This window comes from Taudactylus pleione, unplaced genomic scaffold, assembly GCF_031769625.1.
Source record: "Taudactylus pleione unplaced genomic scaffold, aTauple2 ptg000377l, whole genome shotgun sequence".
NCBI classification, from domain to species: Eukaryota; Metazoa; Chordata; class Amphibia; order Anura; family Myobatrachidae; genus Taudactylus; species Taudactylus pleione.
In genome coordinates this window covers 6,202,054-6,225,182 of record NW_028284778.1, presented here as the reverse complement: position 1 = coordinate 6,225,182, position 23,129 = coordinate 6,202,054, and the positions used below count along the sequence as shown (strand labels likewise).

The window sequence follows — 23,129 nt, the reverse complement described above, 5'->3', positions numbered from 1 at the left end:
TCAGGGCCGGACTTTTTTTTTTTTTGGAGCGGCCTCCTGGCTGCTCGCATAGCTGTGGGTGACCACCCACAGCTTAGCGAGCGGCCATGATGATGGTCGCGATGGTCAAGACCATCGCGACCATCGGGCTTGCGACGAGACCCTACCACAAGCCCCAGAGAGCTTTCGGCTCTAACAGAACCGGAAGCTCTCCACTGACATCACTTGTGATGTCAGTGGGGCCGCCGTTTGGGCAGCCAACCCCCGTCTCGCCCACCAAAAGGGGCTTGCTGTCACTCAACATCGACAGCTCGCCCCCTTTGGTGCGAGACCCGGAGCGACGGAGTGCATGTCACTAGCCGGGTCTCGAGCATGCGCACGACGGAGCCGGCTCTGTCGTGCGCATGCGCTGTGGGCCACCATCGACCCAGTTGTGAGCGCTCAGCGCTTGCGACCAGGTCTGAATCAGGCCCTAAGTGTTCACTAGATTCCTAATATATCCCACACATCATGCCAGGTGCCATTGTAATGAGATAATCAAAGTTATTCACTTCACCTATCAGTGGTTTTGATGTTATCGTTGACCAGTTTAAATAAAATATTAATGCAACCTCTTTTCATGTCCATCAGCACGAGCAAATTTATTTGTGACTTTTCTGATGTCACAATAGCTGGTTCTCACCTGTGTGACTTTCTCTCATGTGTAACAAGATGTGATTTGTGTGTAAAACGCTTTCCACACTCAGAGCATGGAAATGGCTTCTGAGCTGTGTGACTTCTCTGATGTATAACAAGATGTGATTTACGTGTAAAACATTTCCCACACTCAGTACATGGAAATGGCTTCTCACCTGTGTGAAGTCTATGATGTCTAACAAGATGGAATTTACGCGTAAAACATATCCCACACTCAGAACATGGAAATGGTTTTTCACCTGTGTGAGTTCTCTCATGTCTAACAAGAGATGGTTTGTGTGTAAAACATCTCCCACACTCAGAACATGAAAATATTTTTCCACCTGTGTGACTTCTCTCATGTCTAGCAAGAGATGGTTTCTGTGTAAAACATTTCCCACACTTACAGCATGTAAATGGTTTCGCACCTGTGTGACTTCTCTTATGTTTAGCAAGATACGATTTGCATGAAAAACATTTCCCACACTCAGAACATGGAAATGGCCTCTCACCTGTGTGTATTCTCTCATGTATAACAAGATCTGCTTTATGTGTAAAACATTTCCCACACTCAGAACATGGAAATGGCCTCTCACCTGTGTGTATTCTTTCATGTATAACAAGAACTGATTTCTGTGTAAAACATTTCCCACACTCAGAACATGGAAATGGTTTCTCACTTGTGTGAATTCTCTCATGTGTAACCAGATTTGATTTACGTGTAAAACATTTCCCATGTTCAGAAAAGGAAATTATTGCATCGCCGCTATGATCTGTACTATGTGCAGCAATATGTGAGCTACCAGAACATTCCTCGAGAGTAGAGGGATCAGATGATATATCTGCATTGGGAAGGGCTGGATCCATATTTAGGGTAATGTGGTTTTCTTCTGGACACACTCGTGTAATTTTTTTATCTTCTAATTTAAAATCTGGGGACCAAACGAGATGTCCTTCTGAGGCACTCCTTGCATTGTGTCCATCTGGTTGAAATAAAATAGATATCTAAGTATCCCACAGCAAAGGCATCATTAACAACTGTTCTATTCCCATTTGATTAGTACAACCTCAAGCAGAATGCTTTGGGCTGCTACCATTCACTTGTAAACATAATACTGGTGAAGAAAGGATACACTGGGTTTTTTTTGAGAGAGAGTATTAGGGAAGCACAGCAGATGGTGGTGTTTGTCTCCTACTTAGTACAACCTCAAGCAGAATACTTTAGGCTGCTATCGTTCATTCATAAACATAATACTGGCGAAGAAAATATAGGGAGTTTTCTGAGAGAGTATAAAGGAAACAGCAGATGGAGGTGTTCATCTCCAACTCATCCCCCCTGTGGATGTCGGATCTGGAGAGAACGTCAATGTTGGCAAAACGCAAGTTGTGTCCTTAGTGGTGCAATGGAAATCCTGAAACCAAAAAAAGATTCCAGCTCAGCCAATCAGTGCCTATTTCAAACATGGCATCCACAGTTTGAAATAGGAGGCACAGCCAGTAGACAGCTAATCTGGAGCAGATGTGGTGATCCATGATTGTCGAGAGAGCTCGGTCAAGCAACAGTGCTTCAATAAAGAAGAGCTTCTAGGAGGAAAAGTTCTGACAGCTGCATGAAAGGCCAGAAGAGGGCGAGATCAAAATTACATGACCAAATGGAGAGGACAATGGTACAAGCTGATGACCAGAGAGGCTGGTGGGAAGCAAGAGAGCCATACAATGTTCCCCACAGAAGCCTCTCACTCAAAACCAGGTAGGCACCCTTGGGACCTCTCTACTATGCCCGTGGTACACACTAAACTGTAGGTTTGGGTGCTGGGTCCAAGGTGCAAAATAATTTCAGGTGCGATACCCGTATCCCCTGAATATCTCCTGATATGCATGAGTTCCACATGTTTCTGTAGCCAAAACAAAGCCTATTTTCCCTCCAAAACGAAAATGTTTTTACAGCCAAAATAAAGTAAAGTAGCTTTTCCCTTCCAAAATAGGGCATAGGGTCATTCCATGCCAAATCATCACAAAAGTAACTTTTCAACCAGAGCGTCTCAGATTTTCATGAAATTTGGTAGGATGATAGACGACATAAAGCAACTTTCATATGTAAAATTTTAGCCATCAGTGATACACTGTGTTCATGCAACAGAGTTGCAAACATGACAAAACATTTCAAATTTATGCTTGCAAGGTCAACTAAAACTAATCATAACTTTGCTTCGAATTGCAGTAGAACTTTCATGTTGGTCTTGTTTTGAAGCTAAGGGTCTATAGTTTTCATAAATGGTTTCATATTTAAATATTGACTTTTACATTTCAAGGTCACATGATGTGAACTTCGACCTTGAATATCTAAAAAAAAAAAAAGTGTATGTTTAATTTTTTAGTAAATAAAGTATGTTATGCACTTAAACACAATCTCACTTTGGTATCATTTCTGGATGCCTTTGGGAACAGGAGTAAAGAAAATATTTAGTACCGTAGTTGAACCCTTCTTGCACTAACCATGCAACTGGCTAGTTCAGACTTGTCTTGTTGTGTTCTAGGGATGGCCATCGGTGGTTTTCCATTGATGGTCACCATCAGTGATAGCCATTGATGGTACAATAATAATCTATGGTGAACCATCGATGGTTTGCACCACTTGATGGCCACTGCTGTCAGGTGTTTTGCAAGCCGCCGGCTAATCACAAAACAAGGGACGGGGCTTCGGTGGCACCATCGATGGCAAAACAACATCGATGGCAAAACAATCGGCCATCGGTAGTAAACAATTGAGGTTTGTAAATTATTGATGGTTGATGGCCCTCCCTACTGTGTTCTTCTCAGTCTGGCTGCAGCTTCTACATTGAGATCTAGTAATAGAAGGGACTAAGGCCCTCATTCAGAGCCGCTCGCAATTAGCGCTCGCTCAGTCAGAAAAAGGGGGTGGCTATTGAAATGAACCGTTCGCTCCTTGAGGTCTGTTGACGCCTCCATGTCTGAACGAGCGAACAAAACATGCGCTCGTTTATTTGATAAAAACGCCCCCTGGCCGCTCGCATCATACGTCATGTCCGCTATTTATTAGATTAATCGAGTACATCGAACAGGGTATGAACTGCTCGCTAGTCCATTGGTTGGTTTTTCCTACCGCAATCTTGCGAGCAGTTTTGGCTAAAAGACACCCAACTGACGTGGTTGATGACGCTTCTGTTTTAATTATGCACACCCATAAAACGCCCGCTTTGACCTTTAAGCACGCCTGCGTTCGGATCTCCACTCCCCGTTTTCAAGCACCTTCCCCTGTTACCACCCACATTCGCCTCATTCTGTCACTCAAAATAGCAGGCACTCGCTATCTAGCGAACAAACAATTTTCCGCCGCAGACTGGTTCGCGCATGCGTATTACAATCCGTACGCATGCGCAGTTGTGCAAACATCGCTCGGAGCGAACGAGCAGCCGCTAACGAGCGGCTCTGAATCAGGCCCTAAGACACTTTACCTAATACAGGGCCTGATTCAGAGATATATGCTAACCTGATGGTTAGCGTATATCTCCAATGGTGGGAGTACTGCGTATCTGCAGCCCACGAGTTTGCTTGCAGAGCCTCCCAACCGCAGCCTGATTGACAGGTTGAGGCATTGCGGGGACAGTCCTGGGCGGCGTTCACAAAAATGGGGGCGTGTCGCCCTCGGTCTCCAAGAAGGACAAGGCCAGGGTCTACGTTGGTGGATGCAGACTTCCTGGACTCGCAAGCTACCAGGACCTGGTCAGGCTGCAGTAAGATTCAGCAGCTACAGCCTGGCCGAATTTCTACAGGTTTTCTTTTGCAATAGCTTTCTTTAATTCTTTTCCTCTTGATAGGTGATGCTCCCACACTGCTTAAACTTTCATTTAATGACTGCAAAGCTGATTCAGTCATGCTTGCTGCCACTTCTGTGTCACTTTCATCATCAATTGATGTGCTTGGTCCTTCCTCAGCAGTAAAAGAATCCCTTTTAATCTGTTTCCTACATTTATCACAAATCATTTGATCACTATTGACATATGGCTGGATTTTAATCATCCATAGTAGAACCTTCCTTAATAGTTTTCTACTGTTATGTCCTTTAATATCAAATGGGTTGCAGAATGAGTCCTAATGTACTTCTCCATTTCGCACGCTCTTGATAAAACTACAAACTGATGGGAGCCTCCAGAAAATCGGCTGGCGATCCCGACCCCCGGAAAAGCAGGTAAGGCTTGTGTCATAACGGCCCCGTCCCCTGCTTCACAATGCTGGTAATCTCTGCACTGTGTAGCGGTGGTGGTACCAAAATTATGTGGTCATGCCCCCCACTCCAATCCTAATGCCGGGTAATATCCCTAGCCACACACCCTATGCTCCGCCACGCCACCCAACTATGCCACCCTGGCTGCCCCCTCCCAGAGGCAAGTATGTCTTGTACAACTAGTTCTCAATGCAGAAGCTGCAACTAGACTGAGAGGTGCAAACCATCGATGGTTCACCATAGATTGTTACGGCGATCAGGTGACCAAGCCTCAGACGAAACGCGCGTCCTACTACCAGCTGCACAAGCAGCAGCAGCAGCTTTTATTTACACCACTCCAGAAGCCTTTTCTTACAACCACCTGTGGCTACAAGGTACTCTCCTTTCCCTCATAGCGCTCCCTCATCTGGGGGGATGCCAGTGACCTCTCCTGCAATGCCAGTGCGGTAATAGGGGAAAGACACGGCTGACGACCCAGAAAGCCGAAGCGCTGCTGTTGTTTATTCCAGGGTCAGCGGCTTCCTCTCTCTCATCCCCCGTTCGATGCCTTAGACAGGGGAAAGTAGAAGTGGATAGTTGCCCCTTTTGTCACCCTGGAACTTACTATTTTCACTGACTTGATACAGGTGTCCTGAGACATCCAATACCGTTTGCTGGTTGATATATCCAAATACCAATTTAGTTGCATCACCTATCTAGGATTATGTGACATTTAGTATCATTACAGCTATGTCTTGACCGAACAGAACAGGGACAAGTGATTCAATTATTTCCTGCTTCAATCAGGTTAGCTCAACAGAAGTTTCCAGTGCAGTCATGCTTATTGTATGTTTATTCATTTATGTGTTTCAGACGAGTCATGTCTAAATCGAGGACAGAATTAATGATTAGCATTTATTTGTGTTTATAAGAGCTGATCTGTCTACACAGGTATCTATATCTGTATAACCTGTAGCAATTTGTTTCTGCTTGAATTTACTGTGTACTTATATGTGTAACACAAGCACAAACCTTGAACATTTATAAATGACCAGTCTGGGACTTCTGACTAATAATTAATGGTTTAAGTGATTCATATAAAGACAATTGTAGTAAACTTGACTGAGGCAGAAATCAACCAACTATTATAATAAGAGAGTAAATACCTTGTATCAGTATACAGTACTCCAGTGATTATTATAATTTATTCTAATTATGTATTTGAGGCTCTATCATTATTATTTTTATGCTTAATTTGGAGTGGATGTATATCCATGAAGGCTAGTGATATCCTATACATTACTATTTATAAATGTATTGCTTTTGCCTCAGGGTTTATTATAGAGAAATTTTCACCTTGAACAGACATCTATGTATGTAAATTCAGAATGATCTGTGTGTTACATAAAATTGTTTTGTGATTTATATGTAAATTGATTTTGTATCTTGAGTGTATTAACCACTACTCTTTTAAGAGGGAATTTAATTAAAAGTTAAGTTTTATTTATCATTATATCATTCATAATTTTTCAATTAATTGTTTTCAAGAGTGCCCCAAAAAGATAGTTTTTGTCTTTTGTTGCCCTTTGCGATGGTTTTTGAATGTCCAGGGAAATTACCTGACAGCTGGCCAGATCCTTGCTAACACCAGTCATAAAAAGCCCTGTGTCCTCTTTAGGGCCGGAGTTCAAAGAATTGTTGTTTATACCCACAGACAGTTAGGCTACAGAGGTGTATGTTTAATTACCTAATCCGTGTGCACGTTTATTGACCTAAGCCCACTTCTCAAACTTCAGAAAGGGCTGAAAGGTAATTAAGAAACCCTGCCCAAATGACAGAGACCCTGGAGCCCCAGCTACAGTGACAATACCCTCTGAGCTGACAAGGGTTAAAATCACCCAGGGAGGAGGGTTTGGGTGGGAATGCTGGAGAGCAGGATAAAACTGTGATACACTTGTAGTGCAGTGTTCATTTCTGAGAGGCTATCGCGAGGTACAGATTGATCCGGAGTTCTCCATTGGGACTGCCTCGTCCAGAACTACCTAAGAAAAACTGTGTGGTTGTTTCTTCCCTTTTATTTCATTTCTTGGAATTGTGAGTCATTTGTGTGAACCCTTTATTTAATATTATTATAATCTTGTAACTAAGCTTTGAAGATATTCTTGAATGAAAACATTAATTCTAGTTCTGGAACTGTGTTTTTATGACCCAAGGCCTCATTTGGCCCATGTTACCTATTTTTACTAAGTGTGCATAATCATATAGCAGGTAAGAGCAAAGGCTTACCCTGTATTTAATACTAAAGCTCCTCTTTGCTGGTGGCAGTTGTTCGGTTTATTTAACCATGCGTGCTCAGATAACCGGTATAAGTCATGGGCGGCAATTCTCAGATTGGCGTATCTGGAGAGATCGTCCGACAGTCCGTGACAGTGACCATCGATGGAAACCCACCAATGGCCATCCCTATAACACAGAGAGAGACACTACAAGACAAGTCTGAACTTGCCAGTTGCATGGTTAGTGCAAGAAGGGTTCAACTGCAATATTTAATATTTTTTTTTACTCCTGTTCCCTAAAGACTACCCAAAATGAAACTTATACCTAAGAGATTGTATTTAAGTGTATATGTATAACATACTTTATGTACAAAAAAAATTAAACATACTTTTTTAGATATTCAAGGTCAAAGTTCACATCATGTGACCATGAAATGTAAAAGTCAATATTTAAATATGAAACTATTTTTTATGAAAACTATAGACCCTTAGCTTCAAAACAAGACCAACATGAAAGTTCTACCACAATTAGAAGCAAAGTTAGGAATCATTTTAGTTGACCTTGCAAGCAAAAATTTGTCATGCTTGCAACTCTGTTGCATGAACACCGAGTATCACTGAGGGCTAAAATTTTACATATGAAAGTTTCTTTAAGTCGTCTATTATCCTAACAAATTTCATGAAAATCTTAGACGGTCAGGTTGGACGCTGTGATGATTTGGCATGGAATGACCCAATAGGTCTAAATAAAGCAGTCCCTCTAGAGCTCTAGGCTCTTCACTAGCCTAGGAGCCGGCCAGTCCTAGATAAAACCCAAGAGGAACTTTAGCCTGGTTCCCAAGATATAGGCAAAGGGAGATAGGCATAAGTTCTATCACTCACCTCAGCATTTAGGCTGGACTTCCTTAGGAGGTTGTAATATTTTTTCCATCTCCCCATAAGATAGAGGTTGTGTGCTTACTTCTATCATTTGTCCTTTCATTTGTTGCTGTTTCTGTTCTCAACTGCATAGCATAATTAATATTAGGTAATCCTATCTATTAGAAGGTTGTGTTAGTGCACTACACCCAAGGTTACGCCAGGTTATTGTTTGCACACTAGGACTGCTGAGAGTTAGCATTCCATGTAACTAGTTAGGCACCTGGATGGGTGGCACAATAGTTTAGGATTAGAGAGCTACGTGGGTGGGTATTATCTGTTTCTTCAGAGGGCTCTGTGGCAGACTACAACGTCACAAGGTTAGCTGTGATTAGTATCCATCTGTCTGTGCGTTCATCTCCCCTTTCCTTCCTGAGCACAGTGGGCCTTGCACCTCAAAGTGTAAGGTTAGTTTTCCATCTTGGTGCACAAGCATCTATAGGTGAAAACTGTGGTCTGACGCCAAAAGTAGCAATGATAACCATTCACTCAACCCTGTGAGGGACATCCAATTTGCAGCTGGAGTGTAAGTGATCCACTGTTGGTAAGATGCAGAATAGAGGTACTGAATTTACCTGCTTTATACTTCTTTTCAGACAACTCATCCTAAATGACTCGGAGGGTGCCAATATAGAGGGAGTACAGACAAAGGATCCCTTCTTCCTGAGGTGAGCACCCCATGTGGTATAGTTAGCAGGATCATGTCTACACAGAACCCCAGCAGATCTAGTGGCTTCGACTCTATGGCCAGTCACACAGCAAGTAATGCAGGACCTGCTCAGAGTAATATCACATGGTTTGAGATGTAACCTGGGAAAGAATCTCCAGGTTGTATGAAAGTTGGGACTGGCCTTGAATGCTTTACAAGGAACAAGACAATTATACTTGCTGCATTGGATTTTATTTGTAACTAATTTAGTTCGAGAAAAGCACCCCAGTCTACACAAGAATACATATATTCTTCACCACATATAGTATATGAGACAGAGAGGTAATTAAAAAGGTTTAATGTACATGAATGGAATTATTTGATGACATTGGGGCTAATTCATAATGGGGATTATGAAGGTAATAATTGTAAAAGGGATTAATTATATTAATTATAATTAGGTTGTTACGATGATGCTAAAATAGCTAATAGTTTGAGAGTAGGGGTTAATTACTTATGATGGAATTATAAAAATGATCAAAAATACTTTCTGTATTATATGTTGGTCACAACTAATCTATATTGTATGACGTTCACTGATCTCTACTATGGTGTTTACTGATGCTTTCTGTATTGTATGGTGGTCACAGATGCTATCTGTGTTGGATGGCATTCACTGATGCTTTCTGTATATCATGGCTGATGCACTCTGTTTTATATAGCGGTCACTGATGCTCTCTGTATTATATGGCGGTCTCTGATGCTCTGGATTATATAGTGGTCAATGGTGCTCTCTGCATTATATGATGATTGTAACAAAACAGGAGTGTGGTAAAACTGTAGTTGTTATGGTATCTTGTTCCCTCCAGGTACCCCCAGGACTTAAACTTAAGATAGTAGGAGCTTATGTAAGACACTAGGTGACCGCAGATAGTGCAGCTAGAGTAATGGATGGCAAAAAGGTAACCTGGGTCATGAAATAGTGCAGAAAGGTCTGGATACCAGTAGTAATTGCAGGTCTGTATAACTGAGGCAATGCAGGAAGGTCTGGATACCAGTAGTAATTGCAGGTCTGTATAACTGAGGCAATGCAGGAAGGTCAGGATACCAGTAGTAATTGCAGGGCAGGTCTGAATAACTGAGACAATGTAGGAAGATCAAGATACCAGTAGCAATGGCGGCTATATCTGTACAATTGAGACAGTGCAGCAATCCGGATGTCATGAGCAAAAGCAGGTAGATCTACGGAGCAGGTCAGCATCAGAGGCAGGCAAGGACGCTATAACTGGCAAGTAGGCTAAGTCCTTCTTGCCTTTTTACTGTACAGCAGCCAATCAACAGTCCCCTAATTATCACTGACACTTGAGTGTCATTATGCCGTAGCCGTCAAACTAAGAGCAGCAGAAGTTGGTGGGAGAAAGCATAACAGCCGGGACCAGCAGCCAGTATGGCCGATGAGGTGCAACATCAAACGGTGAGCCGGTCGCATGGCAATGGCCGGGAGGAGCATGTGTGAGTCATCGTGCCCCACGCGGCGGCGGCTCATAACACTTAGGTATTGTTATCCGATTACTATATCAACACAGGCTTTACATGACAACAGGGAGAGACTAATTACTAGGTCAATTTGTAAATCGAAGGAGAATTGAGAACTAAATGTAATCATTATAGCCAGGAAATTGTGAATTGTATCCTGGAACATCTGGGATGCTCTGAGATAGGGGAAGCTGAACATGCCCCAGGCCTAAGACTATTCTGAGCATATGGCAAGGGGCTACCTGCTAGTAATGAAATGTTATTTACTGGCCTTGGCTAAGAGGTGATGTTCTGCCAAGAGATCTTTGTGGGACACATTGCATTGGAATTATTTGGACTTTGAACAGTCTTACTTATCTTGGACCTTGCCTCTGCTAAGGACTTCAGCTAGAACCCTGTAACATTGGAGTGTCGTCAGTGTGCGTCTAGCCATGGGACTTTGTTGGACTCGATACTTCATTTGTTGGATTTTATTATTGCCAAGTGTGCCGTGCTGTGTTTAACTCTGCTCTACAGAATAAAACATTGTACTGTACTCATCTATTGCGGTGTCTGAGTGATCTGTGAATCCCACATCCTCAACATTTGGTGGTAAGCAGTGGGATTACACAGTTACAAGCACAGAACGGAAAAGTCACAGCACAATGGATGGCAGCTGGGAAATGTACGAGATTTGCCCGTGGCTAAGAGGACCGATCCTGAGAGCAAGACAAGCTGTGTCCTGAATGGCAGTGTATTAAGAAACATCAGTTGATAGTGGGGAGGGGTACTACTAGCCTGATGCATCAGAGGTGGAGAAAGTAGTCTACCAGAGAGAAAGGGGTAGCGGCAATCAGTAAGGCTAACCCTGTAAACATGAAGGGACACCTGCAACCCAGCAAAGTTTATGGCCAGGAACTGCAGGGGCTCCAGGATTCTAAGGCCTCTATTACCCTGATACAGCCCAGTTTAGTTCCACATGGCTAAAGAAATGGAAAATAAAAATTTCAATGGCAGGCAGCCAAATTATGGTTATCACCATGGCATGGGTTCATTTGGATCGGGGCCTGGGGTTGGGGGGAGATGAATGTGGGCTTACTGGACGGACTGTCAACTTCTGTGATTTTGAGAAATGATTAGGATCAAGGGCTGACTAGTTATTTTGTGAGAGCCATAATACACAGCCAAACCCGGGCCACACAAGCAGGGCCCTCCAACACACCTGAACCAGTCCCAGGTAGATCAGCAACAGTGCCTGAACCATCGCCAGTATTACTAAATCTGAACTGACTGACAGCACTGTAAACTTGGGGGAGGTTGATAGGTCACACTTCAGACAAATCCAACATACAGACCCTTCACTAAAATTTGGTGGAGTTTGGGAATCACCAGCCAAGGTGATGGCTCCAAAAAGTGGACCAATTTTTAGGGTAGGTGGTATCACTTTCAGCAAGAGTCTATTTGGGGATGACAGCTCCTGACTCCCTCACTGGGCAGATACAATTTAATCATTAGTTGGCAATGAGGAGAGTATAGGATAAGAGATTGTTCTAGTGACAGAGCAAGGAGAATATGTGACTCTTTTCTGTATTAAGTGATTATTACTCACCTGTGCCGATCTCTTTAGGAATGTCTTCCTCCTTACAATGCTCATCACCCCTCACATACGTTTCTTCTTCTCCCTCTATATATTCTGCATTATTATCAGTCACATACATCTCTTCTTCTCCATCCATATCTTCTGTCTTTATATTAGTCGCATATGTCTCTTCGTCTCCCTCTATATCTTCTGTCTTTATATCAGTCACATACATTTCTTCGTCTCTCTTTATATCTTCAGCCTTGATATCAGTCACATAAGTCTCTTCTCTCTCTATATCTTCTGCCTTGATATCAGTCGCAAATGTCTCTTCTCCCTCTATATCTTCGACCTTAATATTATTCAAGTGGTCTTCAACCTATATAATCCAGTAATAAAAGAAGATCATAATTATGGATTTCAGTAAGAGATTAAACAATACAAATAATGGGACGCACTCAGCTTTTCACACATCATATAGTGAAAGTCACTTCGGTATGCGGTGAGTTGCTCACTGACTTACACCCTTGATTGCTCGGTTCCACAAGACTGATGACCATAGGTCAAGCAGTGGAAATGTGCAGGTCAAGAACTGCACATCAAGAAGCCGCCTGAAAGGGTTTACCTACCTTCCCCTGAGCTAGTCTCACTGTATCCTTACCAGCAGAGGTCAGCACCTATCACTGACTGGACTGTTCTAATAGAACTATCCTCATTCCATAACTGCCATCCCGGAAAAAGGCTGTCTCTACTCAATAAATGGTTTGCATGACTGTATCCACCTTTTATTTCCCTACACACCCACATCTTACACACCACCTGTCGGAGTTACGCTATGCTCTCCACTACATATATTCTATAGTACAGACAAGCACAACACTTACATACGTCTCGCCCACCACATTCTCTACAGCCTATCACCAGCTCACACTCTACTGATAAATCACATGTTCTAATCCCTCTCTTCCATTTCTATTTCCCCACCCCCTTTTCCTCTCACCACCACACTAGCTCCACACACTCTTTAGCCCACACCACACTTCCCCCACATCATCTCTGCACCCACTCCACAAGAGGGCGCACCTACATCCTCTTTATATAACGTGAGGGAGGGAAACAAGGCGTGGATCAAACCAATGATGAGGTCAGCTGCCAATTGCCATAGTCAGAATAATACATTCAGGTCCAATAGGAAAAGGCCAATATAGTGTAAGGAATGAACTATCTACTTATGTGACAGCAGCTAAAGGGCCCTGATATACGAGAGATATATTCACTATAGGAGGATACAAAGGGGAAAAGCTGAGGACCTTTGTAGCGGGTAAGTTCAGACAACCAATGGGAGACTGAGGTGTTGAAAACAAGTAAGCTTTTTATTCCAGAGTTGAAAAGGCATAGCCAGTGTAATGGCTTCTTACAAAAGGCAAACAGTTCAGGAACAATAAATCAGCTTACATGAGACAGCAGTTCAACTGAACAGAGTATTCACAGCACAGTCATGGTTCAGATTGTCCAGCATAGAGAGAGCTGCTGAAGGTGCAACCTCCGTCACATTTTCACTGTCTAACGGTGGGTACACACACCTGAACGATATCGGCCCGATTTGGCCTATTTAGTCAAATCGGACATATACAGTGTTTATGCCCGATTTGCCCATTCCCGCGGTCGCATGCGATATCGTGTGATTGGCTGTGCTGCACAGTCAACCACACGATATCACATGTAAGGCTGTACATATTAATGAAGGACGGAACAATCGCCCTGAACAGCGGCCGGTTGTTTAGATGTTGTCGAAGCTGGATTAGTGGTTGAGACGGAATCAGCGTAAAAATTAGCGTGCGCGACGCCATCTTGCGAAACAACAATCTGCAAGACGCCATTTTGCGACCAGTGCCATTTTAAGTTACAACTCAGGAGCTAAGTACAGATGGCAATGTTTTTGATAATCTACCAAGGGCAACTGGAAGAACAGCCTCCTGAGAAAAAGTAAATAGAATAGACAATGCACCAGAATACTGTGAGTGTTTTACATACAAATTGGGAATCCCTGTATGTAGACAAGTATAGTTGTGGCAATTGTAATATAACCCAGACATTGATCTACACAATTGACTTTGTCTGAATCCTAAACAGGTTTTAGTCCCACACCCAGACAGAATGGCCCCGGCTTCACAGCTGGGGGTAACACATTTGCATTATAGTTTGAAACTGTAAATAAGGAATGAGATGTGTGTGTGTGTGTATATATATATATATATATATATATATATATATAGCATCTCATGCATAAACACCACACATTACGCACAGAGCTGCTAACATGATGCTCAGTAGCGAGTGCACAATATCCTGAATGCGAACGCTGTTTATTAGCTGCATGCGTGCACATCTGCCCAAAATCAGATAAACCTAACTAGCGTCTTTTCCCATATCCCTAATACTTACATAATGCACACTTACATAAAAGGTTCCATAGCTATAAAGTAAAAGATTCAAGTTTTATTCATTTATTACAAATGCTGTGAAATAAAGACTATTTTGGTATCTAAGGTTTAATACATGATAAGTAAGCCGTGTTTGATATTATACTGATCCACACTTTATCCATAGCTTCCCGGTATCAACGGTGTGAAGATCGGAACATGCGTTCGCAACTTATGGAGCGTAAAGACATAAAGAACCAAAATGTATTTTTGTGCATGCAGGGGAAATAGAGGAGGCAACAAGCTGTTAGAGGCTGTTCTGTGTCCATTTGAACCAACCTGTTAAATGCTCTGTAACAGATGCGTCCCCCTTGGGAACCAATGGCATCAGCAACAAGCCTTTCTATTGTGTGGTCTATTTCTGGGGGGGTATAAATATGTGTGCTCTGACCCTGGGTTTCTAGTCTTCTTGCTGATTGACGGAGGTTATCTTGCTGATGCCGGGATCTGGTCCAGAGCGCCTGCATATGTATAACTGTATTTGGGTCTGTATAATTTCTTTGCGCTAAATTGTACTTAGATCATAGCGTGTAACTGACTGTACTTTTACTTGAAGAATACTTTGTGCTTTGGAACCACAGGTTCCAGGTCTGGAGTCTTTATTTAATGTATGACTGCGTACGCATATTGCGTCAACCTTAGAGGTTTATAGGCAGGATATTAGAAGGTATAGGCAGGAGTGTATAGAGGTTAGAATCTAGAATCCTTAATGTGTACCCACCATAACTCAACTTACCACGTTTTTATACCTTAGCTGGTATTAATTGAAGTAAGGGTGTGGTATCTCCCTGGCTGTAAAAGGTTATACCTTAGCTAGTATTAATTGAAGTAAGGGTGTGGTATCTCCCCGGCTGTAAAAGGTTCAATGTATGTCCAATGAAAGAGGGTGGTGAACTTCAACAGCCTTTAGATGACAATGCCGGAGGTTCATATAGCAGGATGTTATTATATCCCCAGAGAGCTTCTTCCATCAGCAGTCTGTGAGAGGAAAAAGGAGGTCTCCGCCTATGCATCCTGCCATCTACTCCAAACAGCAAGAGTGGCTCACTTCCTGACCAAGCACCAGCAGGTTACATGTTCAGGCTCTAGGAAGCAGCAGCAATGCAAGCCCCAGTCCCAGGCAGCAAGCTCCGCCATACACAGGCATCCAGGAGTCGCCACACGTGGAGATCACAGCACGGGTAAGCCGATGGCAGAGCCGTAACTAGACATTTTGGTGCCCTGTGCCAGAAAGGGCATTGATGCCCCCTCCCACCCATATTGTAACCAGGGACAGTGCGCGTCACAGGCATACGGCCGAAAAAAAGGCGTGGTCTTGTAGGAAAAGGGTTTGGCCACACTATAATACCAATTCGCAATTCGACACACAGTAGTGCTCCTTATTCACAATACTCTACAAAGTGCTGTCCCTTATACACATTACGCTACACATTAGTAATGCCCATCACAGTAGTAATGCCAATTACACATATGCCCACTGTGGTAATGCCCCTTATAGATTAAGCCCTACAGTAATAATGACCCTTACATTATGACCACACAGTAGTAATGCCCCTTACAGATTACGCCACACAGTAGTAATGTCCCTTACACATTATGACCACAGTAGTAATTTTTCCTTATACATTATGACCACAGTGGTGAAGCTCCTTACACATTATGCCCACGGTTGTATTGTTTAATACACATTATGCCACATAGTGCAAATCTCCTCCCCCTACTTACACATTATGCCACACAGTACAGATCCCCCTCCCCCTGGTCTCTTTCCAAAAAGCAGCACTTAGTTACCTTCAGTACAAAGTTTCTCAGCAGGTGGGAGCAGTGTGGGGGGGAGCTGCAGTATCTGTATCCGGCAGGAGCAGGCACGAGAGAAATAGCAGCACCGCAGCTCCTCGGCACAGGGGATTGTGGGACTGGGAGAGACGTCATGAAGTCTCTCCCAGTCCCTCCCTGAGACAGTGACACTAGTGAAACAGGGAGGGGGCGAACCACAGGGGTAGGGAGCTTCAGGGGTGCCCGGCCTGCTGTAATGTGTATTATTAGCGGTGCGCCCAGCAGATAAAAAGCCAGTCACACCGCTACTGCCAGTCACACCGCTAGTATTATACATTGTAGCGGACTTTAGAAGAGGCAGTGGCCGCGATCGCAGGTGGAGGCGCTCTGTGTGTGCGCACCGGCCGCACCACCCAAGTTACGTCCCTGACTGATGGCGGCAGAGAAGGGCGTCCGATACCAGGGATCCGTCAGCGGAGCAGGTAGAACAACCCCAGAAGCAGCCTCCACCTCAAAGGATCAGGTAAGCAACAACCAGATGGGGGGAGTGGAGGGAGGACAGAGCGTATCCCGGGACCACACCGACCTGAGCCACAGGAGACACCAGTCTCACTTGTCCACAATGTCTGGCCAGGGGAATGCAGGAGGACAGCCTGATGAAGTAGGTATGGATACAAATGTTCTCCCAGGAAGGGAGGCCAACCACAGGAAACTGCCATTGACAGATTCACACCATGGGGATCCTGGCGGTCATGAATGTCATCCATGCTGATCGCTGGACTCAGGAGGAAATATTGTTCTCTGAGAGAGCAAGTAGCTGTACCCAAATATACCCCACACCAAGGCCAACTTACTGAGGTAAGAAGTAGCTTTGTTTTCAAGGTAGACGAGGAGGATGGAGGCAGATTCTGCAATGTAGCTCAGATTCTTGCTAAATGGCGACCATACTAGATGCCGCACCCAATGGGAGTCCACAGTACTTACATAATAGACCGGAGTAAAGATGGAAAAGGTAACTAATACATTTTTCTGTGCGCGCATGCTCTCGAAAAGGGTGAATGGTTTTGGAATGCAGTCTTGCCCCTTACACATTATGCCCCACAGAAATGCCCCTTACACATTACGCCACCTTATTACCCCTCACACATTGTGCCATAGCAATGCCTCTTACACATTTATGTCAACCAAAAACCCCCACGACCCCCGAAGCCCACCCCAAACTGGCAGGCAGCAGCCCGCAGCCTTTAAGAAACACAGAGGCGCCACCGTCATTCTCATGTGGCACCAGTCACAGGCCAATCAGAGCTTGCGGATCAGCAGCCACTGCTGAATGACTACTGGTCTGCAAGCTCTGACTGACTCGCGACCAGCGCCCGGGGCATATGCCCCCCTGGTTGGGACCTTGTCCATCCTGTTACAGATGCTCCACAGATCAGAAAGGGGTCTATGTACTGAGCCTTGTAGAAAAATAAAGTACCAACCAATCAGCTCCTGTCATTTTTTAAACACAACCTGTAAAGTGACAGTTAGAAGCTGATTGGTTGATACTTTATCTCCAAGACTTAGTACATAGACCCCATAGTGATAAGTCACTTTGGTGAGACCCTAAACCCCACCTACCTGATCGTCCGGTGGGATCCTGTGATTCTCCTCTGCACAATCCTGGGAATAAAGACGACGGGGGAATCTCTCTGGGGTATTTCTGTTACAGGGTCCATCTGTAGGAGACACAGTGACTGAGTACATGTATACATGTGATTATCAGGTGATGTGTGTATATAGGTATTCAGAGAACCTGCTCCCCATTAGTCTCCTCTTACCCAGTGATGCGAGTGGCTGGTGATTCTCCATCATCACGTCCTTGTATAAATCCTTATGTGTTTCTATATACTCCCCCTCCTGCAATGAGACATAGACAGTGACATCCTGACACCTTATAGGAACCTGACATACACAATGATACAGTCATCACCCAGACACAGCCCCTGGTGTTACTGTAGAAGGTAACATTAAACGTCCATCTAGTTTGTGTTTTAGGGGTTAAATGTGTAAAATACACAAGATGGGCCAATTTTACAATCTGATCCCCCATCCTTACCTCACCTGTAGGTCCTGACCTCATTGTCGGGCCCCCACTCTGTGTCCTCTGGCTACAGCCTTAGATGTCCATGCAGTGGGGGCTGGTCATAGACAATCTTATACTGGCCGGCCCATGGGAGATGGTAGGAGATTTAAGCGCTATGTACATGGTACTAGGCACTGCATATAGACCACAGTCACAGGTAGGACAGGGGCTGCATGTATACAATGAGACATTCTTGTCTAAACTGCATCATTAATAAAGTCCACAAAAGTGGAAACCATCTTCTTGTTGTAAAACTTAATTACATATAAGAATACATTAGTGCTCACTCAAGGAGCAGGGTGCTGATCAGTGGGGAGGGTATATTTACATTTTGAAGGACATAGCGATGTATCATGTATAAAATGTTGCCCTTTAAAATTAAAATATGCCCTCCTCACTGGTCAGCGCCCTGCGCCTAGAGTGATCACTAATACAGTAATAGCTGTAAGCAGCAAAGTCTCAGGTATGTATCAGAGATAGAGAACACAACATACCGTGAGCAATGTAATATATCCCATCCTAATGTCACTATAATAACACATTGTGTATAGTGAGGACACAGATCTGTATACATGGCACCAAATGTGACTACATACAGACACATGGGCGCTATAACACCTACATGATGGTATAAATTGTATATATTACATACAGACACACAAAATGAGACAGATGCTATAACACTGTAATAAAATGGTTGCATAGAGGAAGTCACAGAAGGTAAAAGCTACTAATAGTATTACCAGCTACATCCTACAGTGTACACCCTGCTGATATACTGTACATTATAAGTTTAGGGCTCTGGCCCCTACACACTAGATGATATCTTGAGAGATTTGGCCGATTCCGACGCATCGGAACGACAAATCATTCATATCGTCCAGTGTGTACACTATCATGATGCCGATGCGCGTTCCCGCGGGTCGTTGGTCGTATCTTCAGATTTGTACATGCAAAAAGATCTGTCAATCTCGGTAACAATTCCCCTCTTATTGTATAGTAAGTATGCACTACCGAGCGAGAAATATATCATTCTGACCTGGACGATGTGGCCATCACTTGATTGGCATTCCCTGGACACTCCTCTCCCATACCCCGCCCCCAGGCCAGAGGCACCTCTGTTTCATAGCAAGCCAAAGGCCGAAGGAGGATAAAAGAGAGAAGAAAGTCTGGAACACACAAGAATCACATTCTCACACAGAAGGAGACGGAAAACCGTTGACCGAGCGAAGCCCAACTGAAGCACTGGTGCGACAGGGAGGGTGCCCTGTGGACCCTATGGACTTCGTAGAAAGAGAGGTAACAAAGGTAAGTTCTTACCATAATCTCTCATTTTCTACTTCAGGGTCCATAGGCGTCCACAGGGTGACAATGGGGATGTCCCAAAGCAGTACCCTCAAGGGTGGGGACGCTCCTGTGCAGAGAGGAGAATCCACCACTCAAAGGATGCATCCTGAGAGGCAAAGGTATCAAATGCATAATCTCAGCAAGGTATGGACAGAAGACGGCGAGCTGTCCATGAAGGACCCACAGACCGAGTAGAACAGAGTAACAGAGGGCGGCACTGGAAGGCCCTCATGAGCGTAATCCTCAGAGATCGCCATGTGAAGCCACCTAGCCAAAGTTTGTTTATTGGCTGGCCATACCTTCTTGTGGAATCCATAGAGTACAAACAAGGAGTCTGACTTCCAAAGGAACTGGTCCACATAAATCCTAAGGGCACGTATCACATCCAATGAGGCCTCACCTGCCGAGAGGTCTGGGGAATTGAAGGCCGGCACAATAATTTTCTTTATTAATGTGGAAACTAGAGATCACCTTAGGAAGGAAACCAGGGCAAGTCCGAAGCACCGCCCTGTCCTTGTGAAAAAACAGAAATGGGGGAACGACAAGAGAGAGCCCCCAAATCAGACACTCTTCTGGCAGAAGCAATAGCCAGAAGAAAACTGTCTAAGCAGTAAGCCATTTGAGATCCACTGAGTCCAGGGGTTCAAATGGAGGGCCCTAAGGACAACAGCCAAATCCGAAGGTGCCACAGGACAAAGGGAGGCTGAATGCAAAGGACCCTTTGAAGGAAAGTGCGGATATCAGAAAGAGGAGCGATCCTTTGCTGGAACCACACTGAAAGGGCAGAGACATGCACCTTCAGTGAAGCAAGGCGGAGACCAAGGTCCAAACCCGCTTGCAGGAAAGCCAAAACTCTGGATACCCTAAACACTTGGGGGTCGTAACGTAACCTCTTGGATTACACCAAAGTAGGTATGCTACACCCTGTGTTGAATCCTGGCAGAGGCAGGCTTCCGTGCTCTGAGCATGGTGTTAACCACAGAGCCGGAAAAACCTTTGGACCTTAGGAGGGATGTCTCAAGAGCCACGCCGTCAAAGACAGACGACCTAGGTCCAGGTAAAGGCAAGGACTTTGAGACAAACGGTCCGGACGTTGAGGCAACAGCAATGAAGTCGATGGAGAGACTATGAAGGCCTGAGTACGCGGCCATTTTTATTGTTTCATTGTTGTGTGGCTTTACCTAGTGTCTAATAAATGTATCAGAGTTACACTATGGTTGTTTTTTCCGTTATAATTCTTTGTTGAGGATTTGATGATTCGGTTAAAAGATTCGTATGTCCACCGGTGAAGTTTACATTACTCTTAAGGGAAATCCAAGGAGGAGGGAGTCCATATCACCCAGGAGGAGACTGACTACCCAATCCTACATGTAAGTAGGAGAGAGAAATTTGATTATATATACAAAATCACTTTTCCAACAATATATTATTTTCTTTTATTTGAGGAATTATTGGAACAAGGAGCATATCAGAAGAAAGAAAAGTCCCTGTATAAGACGGACTTTGAACTATATCCATACATATATCACATGTATGCTTCACTATATACCCAGTAAGCCACAGGCTACAGGCCTGTTGCAAGGCTGCATAGGTTTTTATTTCAAAGTGGGTTTTTTTGTAAGTGGTATTATATGCACAGCATAATTTAAAGAGTTAGACAAGAAACCTTACTAGCTTTATCCTCTGTGGTCAGCGAGGGATGATGATCTGACTGATTTTCCCCTTCTCTTCTCTATAATCTATTGGAACCAGTCATCTGACATAGAACTAGCACTACTGTATGATTATACTGATTTCATACCTAATCCTATTGGGACCAGTCATCTGACATAGAACTAGCAGTACTGTATGATTATACTGATTTCATACCTAATCCTATTGGGACCAGTCATCTGACATAGAACTAGCAGTGCTGTATGATTATACTGATTTCATAGGTAATCTATTGGGACCAGTCATCTGACATAGAACTAGCACTACTGTATGATTATACTGATTTCATAGGTAATCTATTGGGACCAGTCATCTGACATAGAACTAGCAGTGCTGTATGATTATACTGATTTCATACCTAATCCTATTGGGACCAGTCATCTGACATAGAACTAGCAGTGCTGTATGATTATACTGATTTCATAGGTAATCCTATTGGGACCAGTCATCTGACATAAAACTAGCAGTACTGTACGATTATACTGATTTCATAGGTAATCCTATTGGGACCAGTCATCTGACATAGAACTAGCAGTACTGTATGATTATACTGATTTCATAGGTAATCCTATTGGGACCAGTCATCTGACATAAAACTAGCAGTGCTGTACGATTATACTGATTTCATAGGTAATCCTATTGGGACCAGTCATCTGACATAGAACTAGCAGTGCTGTATGATTATACTGATTTCATAGGTAATCCTATTGGGACCAGTCATCTGACATAGAACTAGCAGTGCTGTATGATTATACTGATTTCATAGGTAATCTATTGGGACCAGTCATCTGACATAGAACTAGCACTACTGTATGATTATACTGATTTCATAGGTAATCCTATTGGGACCAGTCATCTGACATAGAACTAGCAGTGCTGTATGATTATACTGATTTCATAGGTAATCTATTGGGACCAGTCATCTGACATAAAACTAGCAGTGCTGTATGATTATACTGATTTCATAGGTAATCTATTGGGACCAGTCATCTGACATAAAACTAGCAGTGCTGTATGATTATACTGATTTCATAGGTAATCTATTGGGACCAGTCATCTGACATAAAACTAGCAGTGCTGTATGATTATACTGATTTCATAGGTAATCTATTGGGACCAGTCATCTGACATAGAACTAGCAGTGCTGTATGATTATACTGATTTCATAGGTAATCTATTGGGACCAGTCATCTGACATAAAACTAGCAGTGCTGTATGATTATACTGATTTCATAGGTACTTTGTTATTATTATCTGCAAAAACCAGTGACTTAAGGTCTTGAAATTTAACTATTTATTAACTCCTAGATACATGGGATGCTGTTTTGGGTCTGTCTGTTTGTATTAGAATTTTATGACTTGTATCTGGTGTGGGTGAGGTAATTGGGGGTTGGGGTGTAATCAGTGACTACACATGTATGCTTCACTATATACCCAGTAAGCCACAGGCTGCAGGCCTGTTACAAGGCTGGATAGGTTTTTATTTCAAAGTGGGTTTTTTTCTAAGTGGTATTACATGCACAGCATCATTTAAAGAGTAAAGCTGCATACACACAACAACGATTTTGTTACTAACGATTTTATGAACGATTTTAAGTCCGATTTTTTTAAAGGGTAATGAACGATTTTTGTAACTTCCCTTAATGAAAATCGTTCAGTTGGTCAGTCAGAATGAACTACAAACGGGAACGCGCATGAACGATAATCGTTCGTTATAACTCAAAAACTGAACGATTTTTTCAACGATTGAACGATAACGACATCGTTATAGTTAAATCGTTCAAAAAATCGTTATGTGTGTATGCACCTTTAGACAAGATTTAAACAGAAGGAAGACAGGAGGACAACATTTAAAAAATAACTCTTTAC

At 43.4% G+C, this 23,129-nt stretch overlaps 2 protein-coding genes across 2 annotated transcripts in view; both read right to left on the bottom strand.

The window, feature by feature from the left end:
- Positions 1-451: 451 nt before the first annotated feature.
- LOC148508090 (uncharacterized) overlaps positions 452-23,129 on the bottom strand; it is a 95,657-nt gene continuing 72,979 nt past the window's right edge. The window contains exon 8 of the mRNA XM_088445295.1: positions 452-1,390. Coding sequence (XP_088301421.1) covers positions 658-1,390 — 733 coding nt within the window. The 3' untranslated portion in view covers positions 452-657. The remainder of the gene's footprint in view (positions 1,391-23,129) is intronic.
- LOC148508092 (uncharacterized) overlaps positions 1,882-23,129 on the bottom strand; it is a 30,111-nt gene continuing 8,863 nt past the window's right edge. Inside the window, exons 2-5 of the mRNA XM_088445289.1 lie at positions 17,896-17,974; positions 17,696-17,793; positions 11,847-12,195; positions 1,882-2,066 (exon numbers count right to left, since the gene is read on the bottom strand). Of these exons, the coding sequence (XP_088301415.1) occupies positions 2,047-2,066; positions 11,847-12,195; positions 17,696-17,793; positions 17,896-17,929 (501 nt within the window). The 5' untranslated portion in view covers positions 17,930-17,974 and the 3' untranslated portion in view covers positions 1,882-2,046. The remainder of the gene's footprint in view (positions 2,067-11,846; positions 12,196-17,695; positions 17,794-17,895; positions 17,975-23,129) is intronic.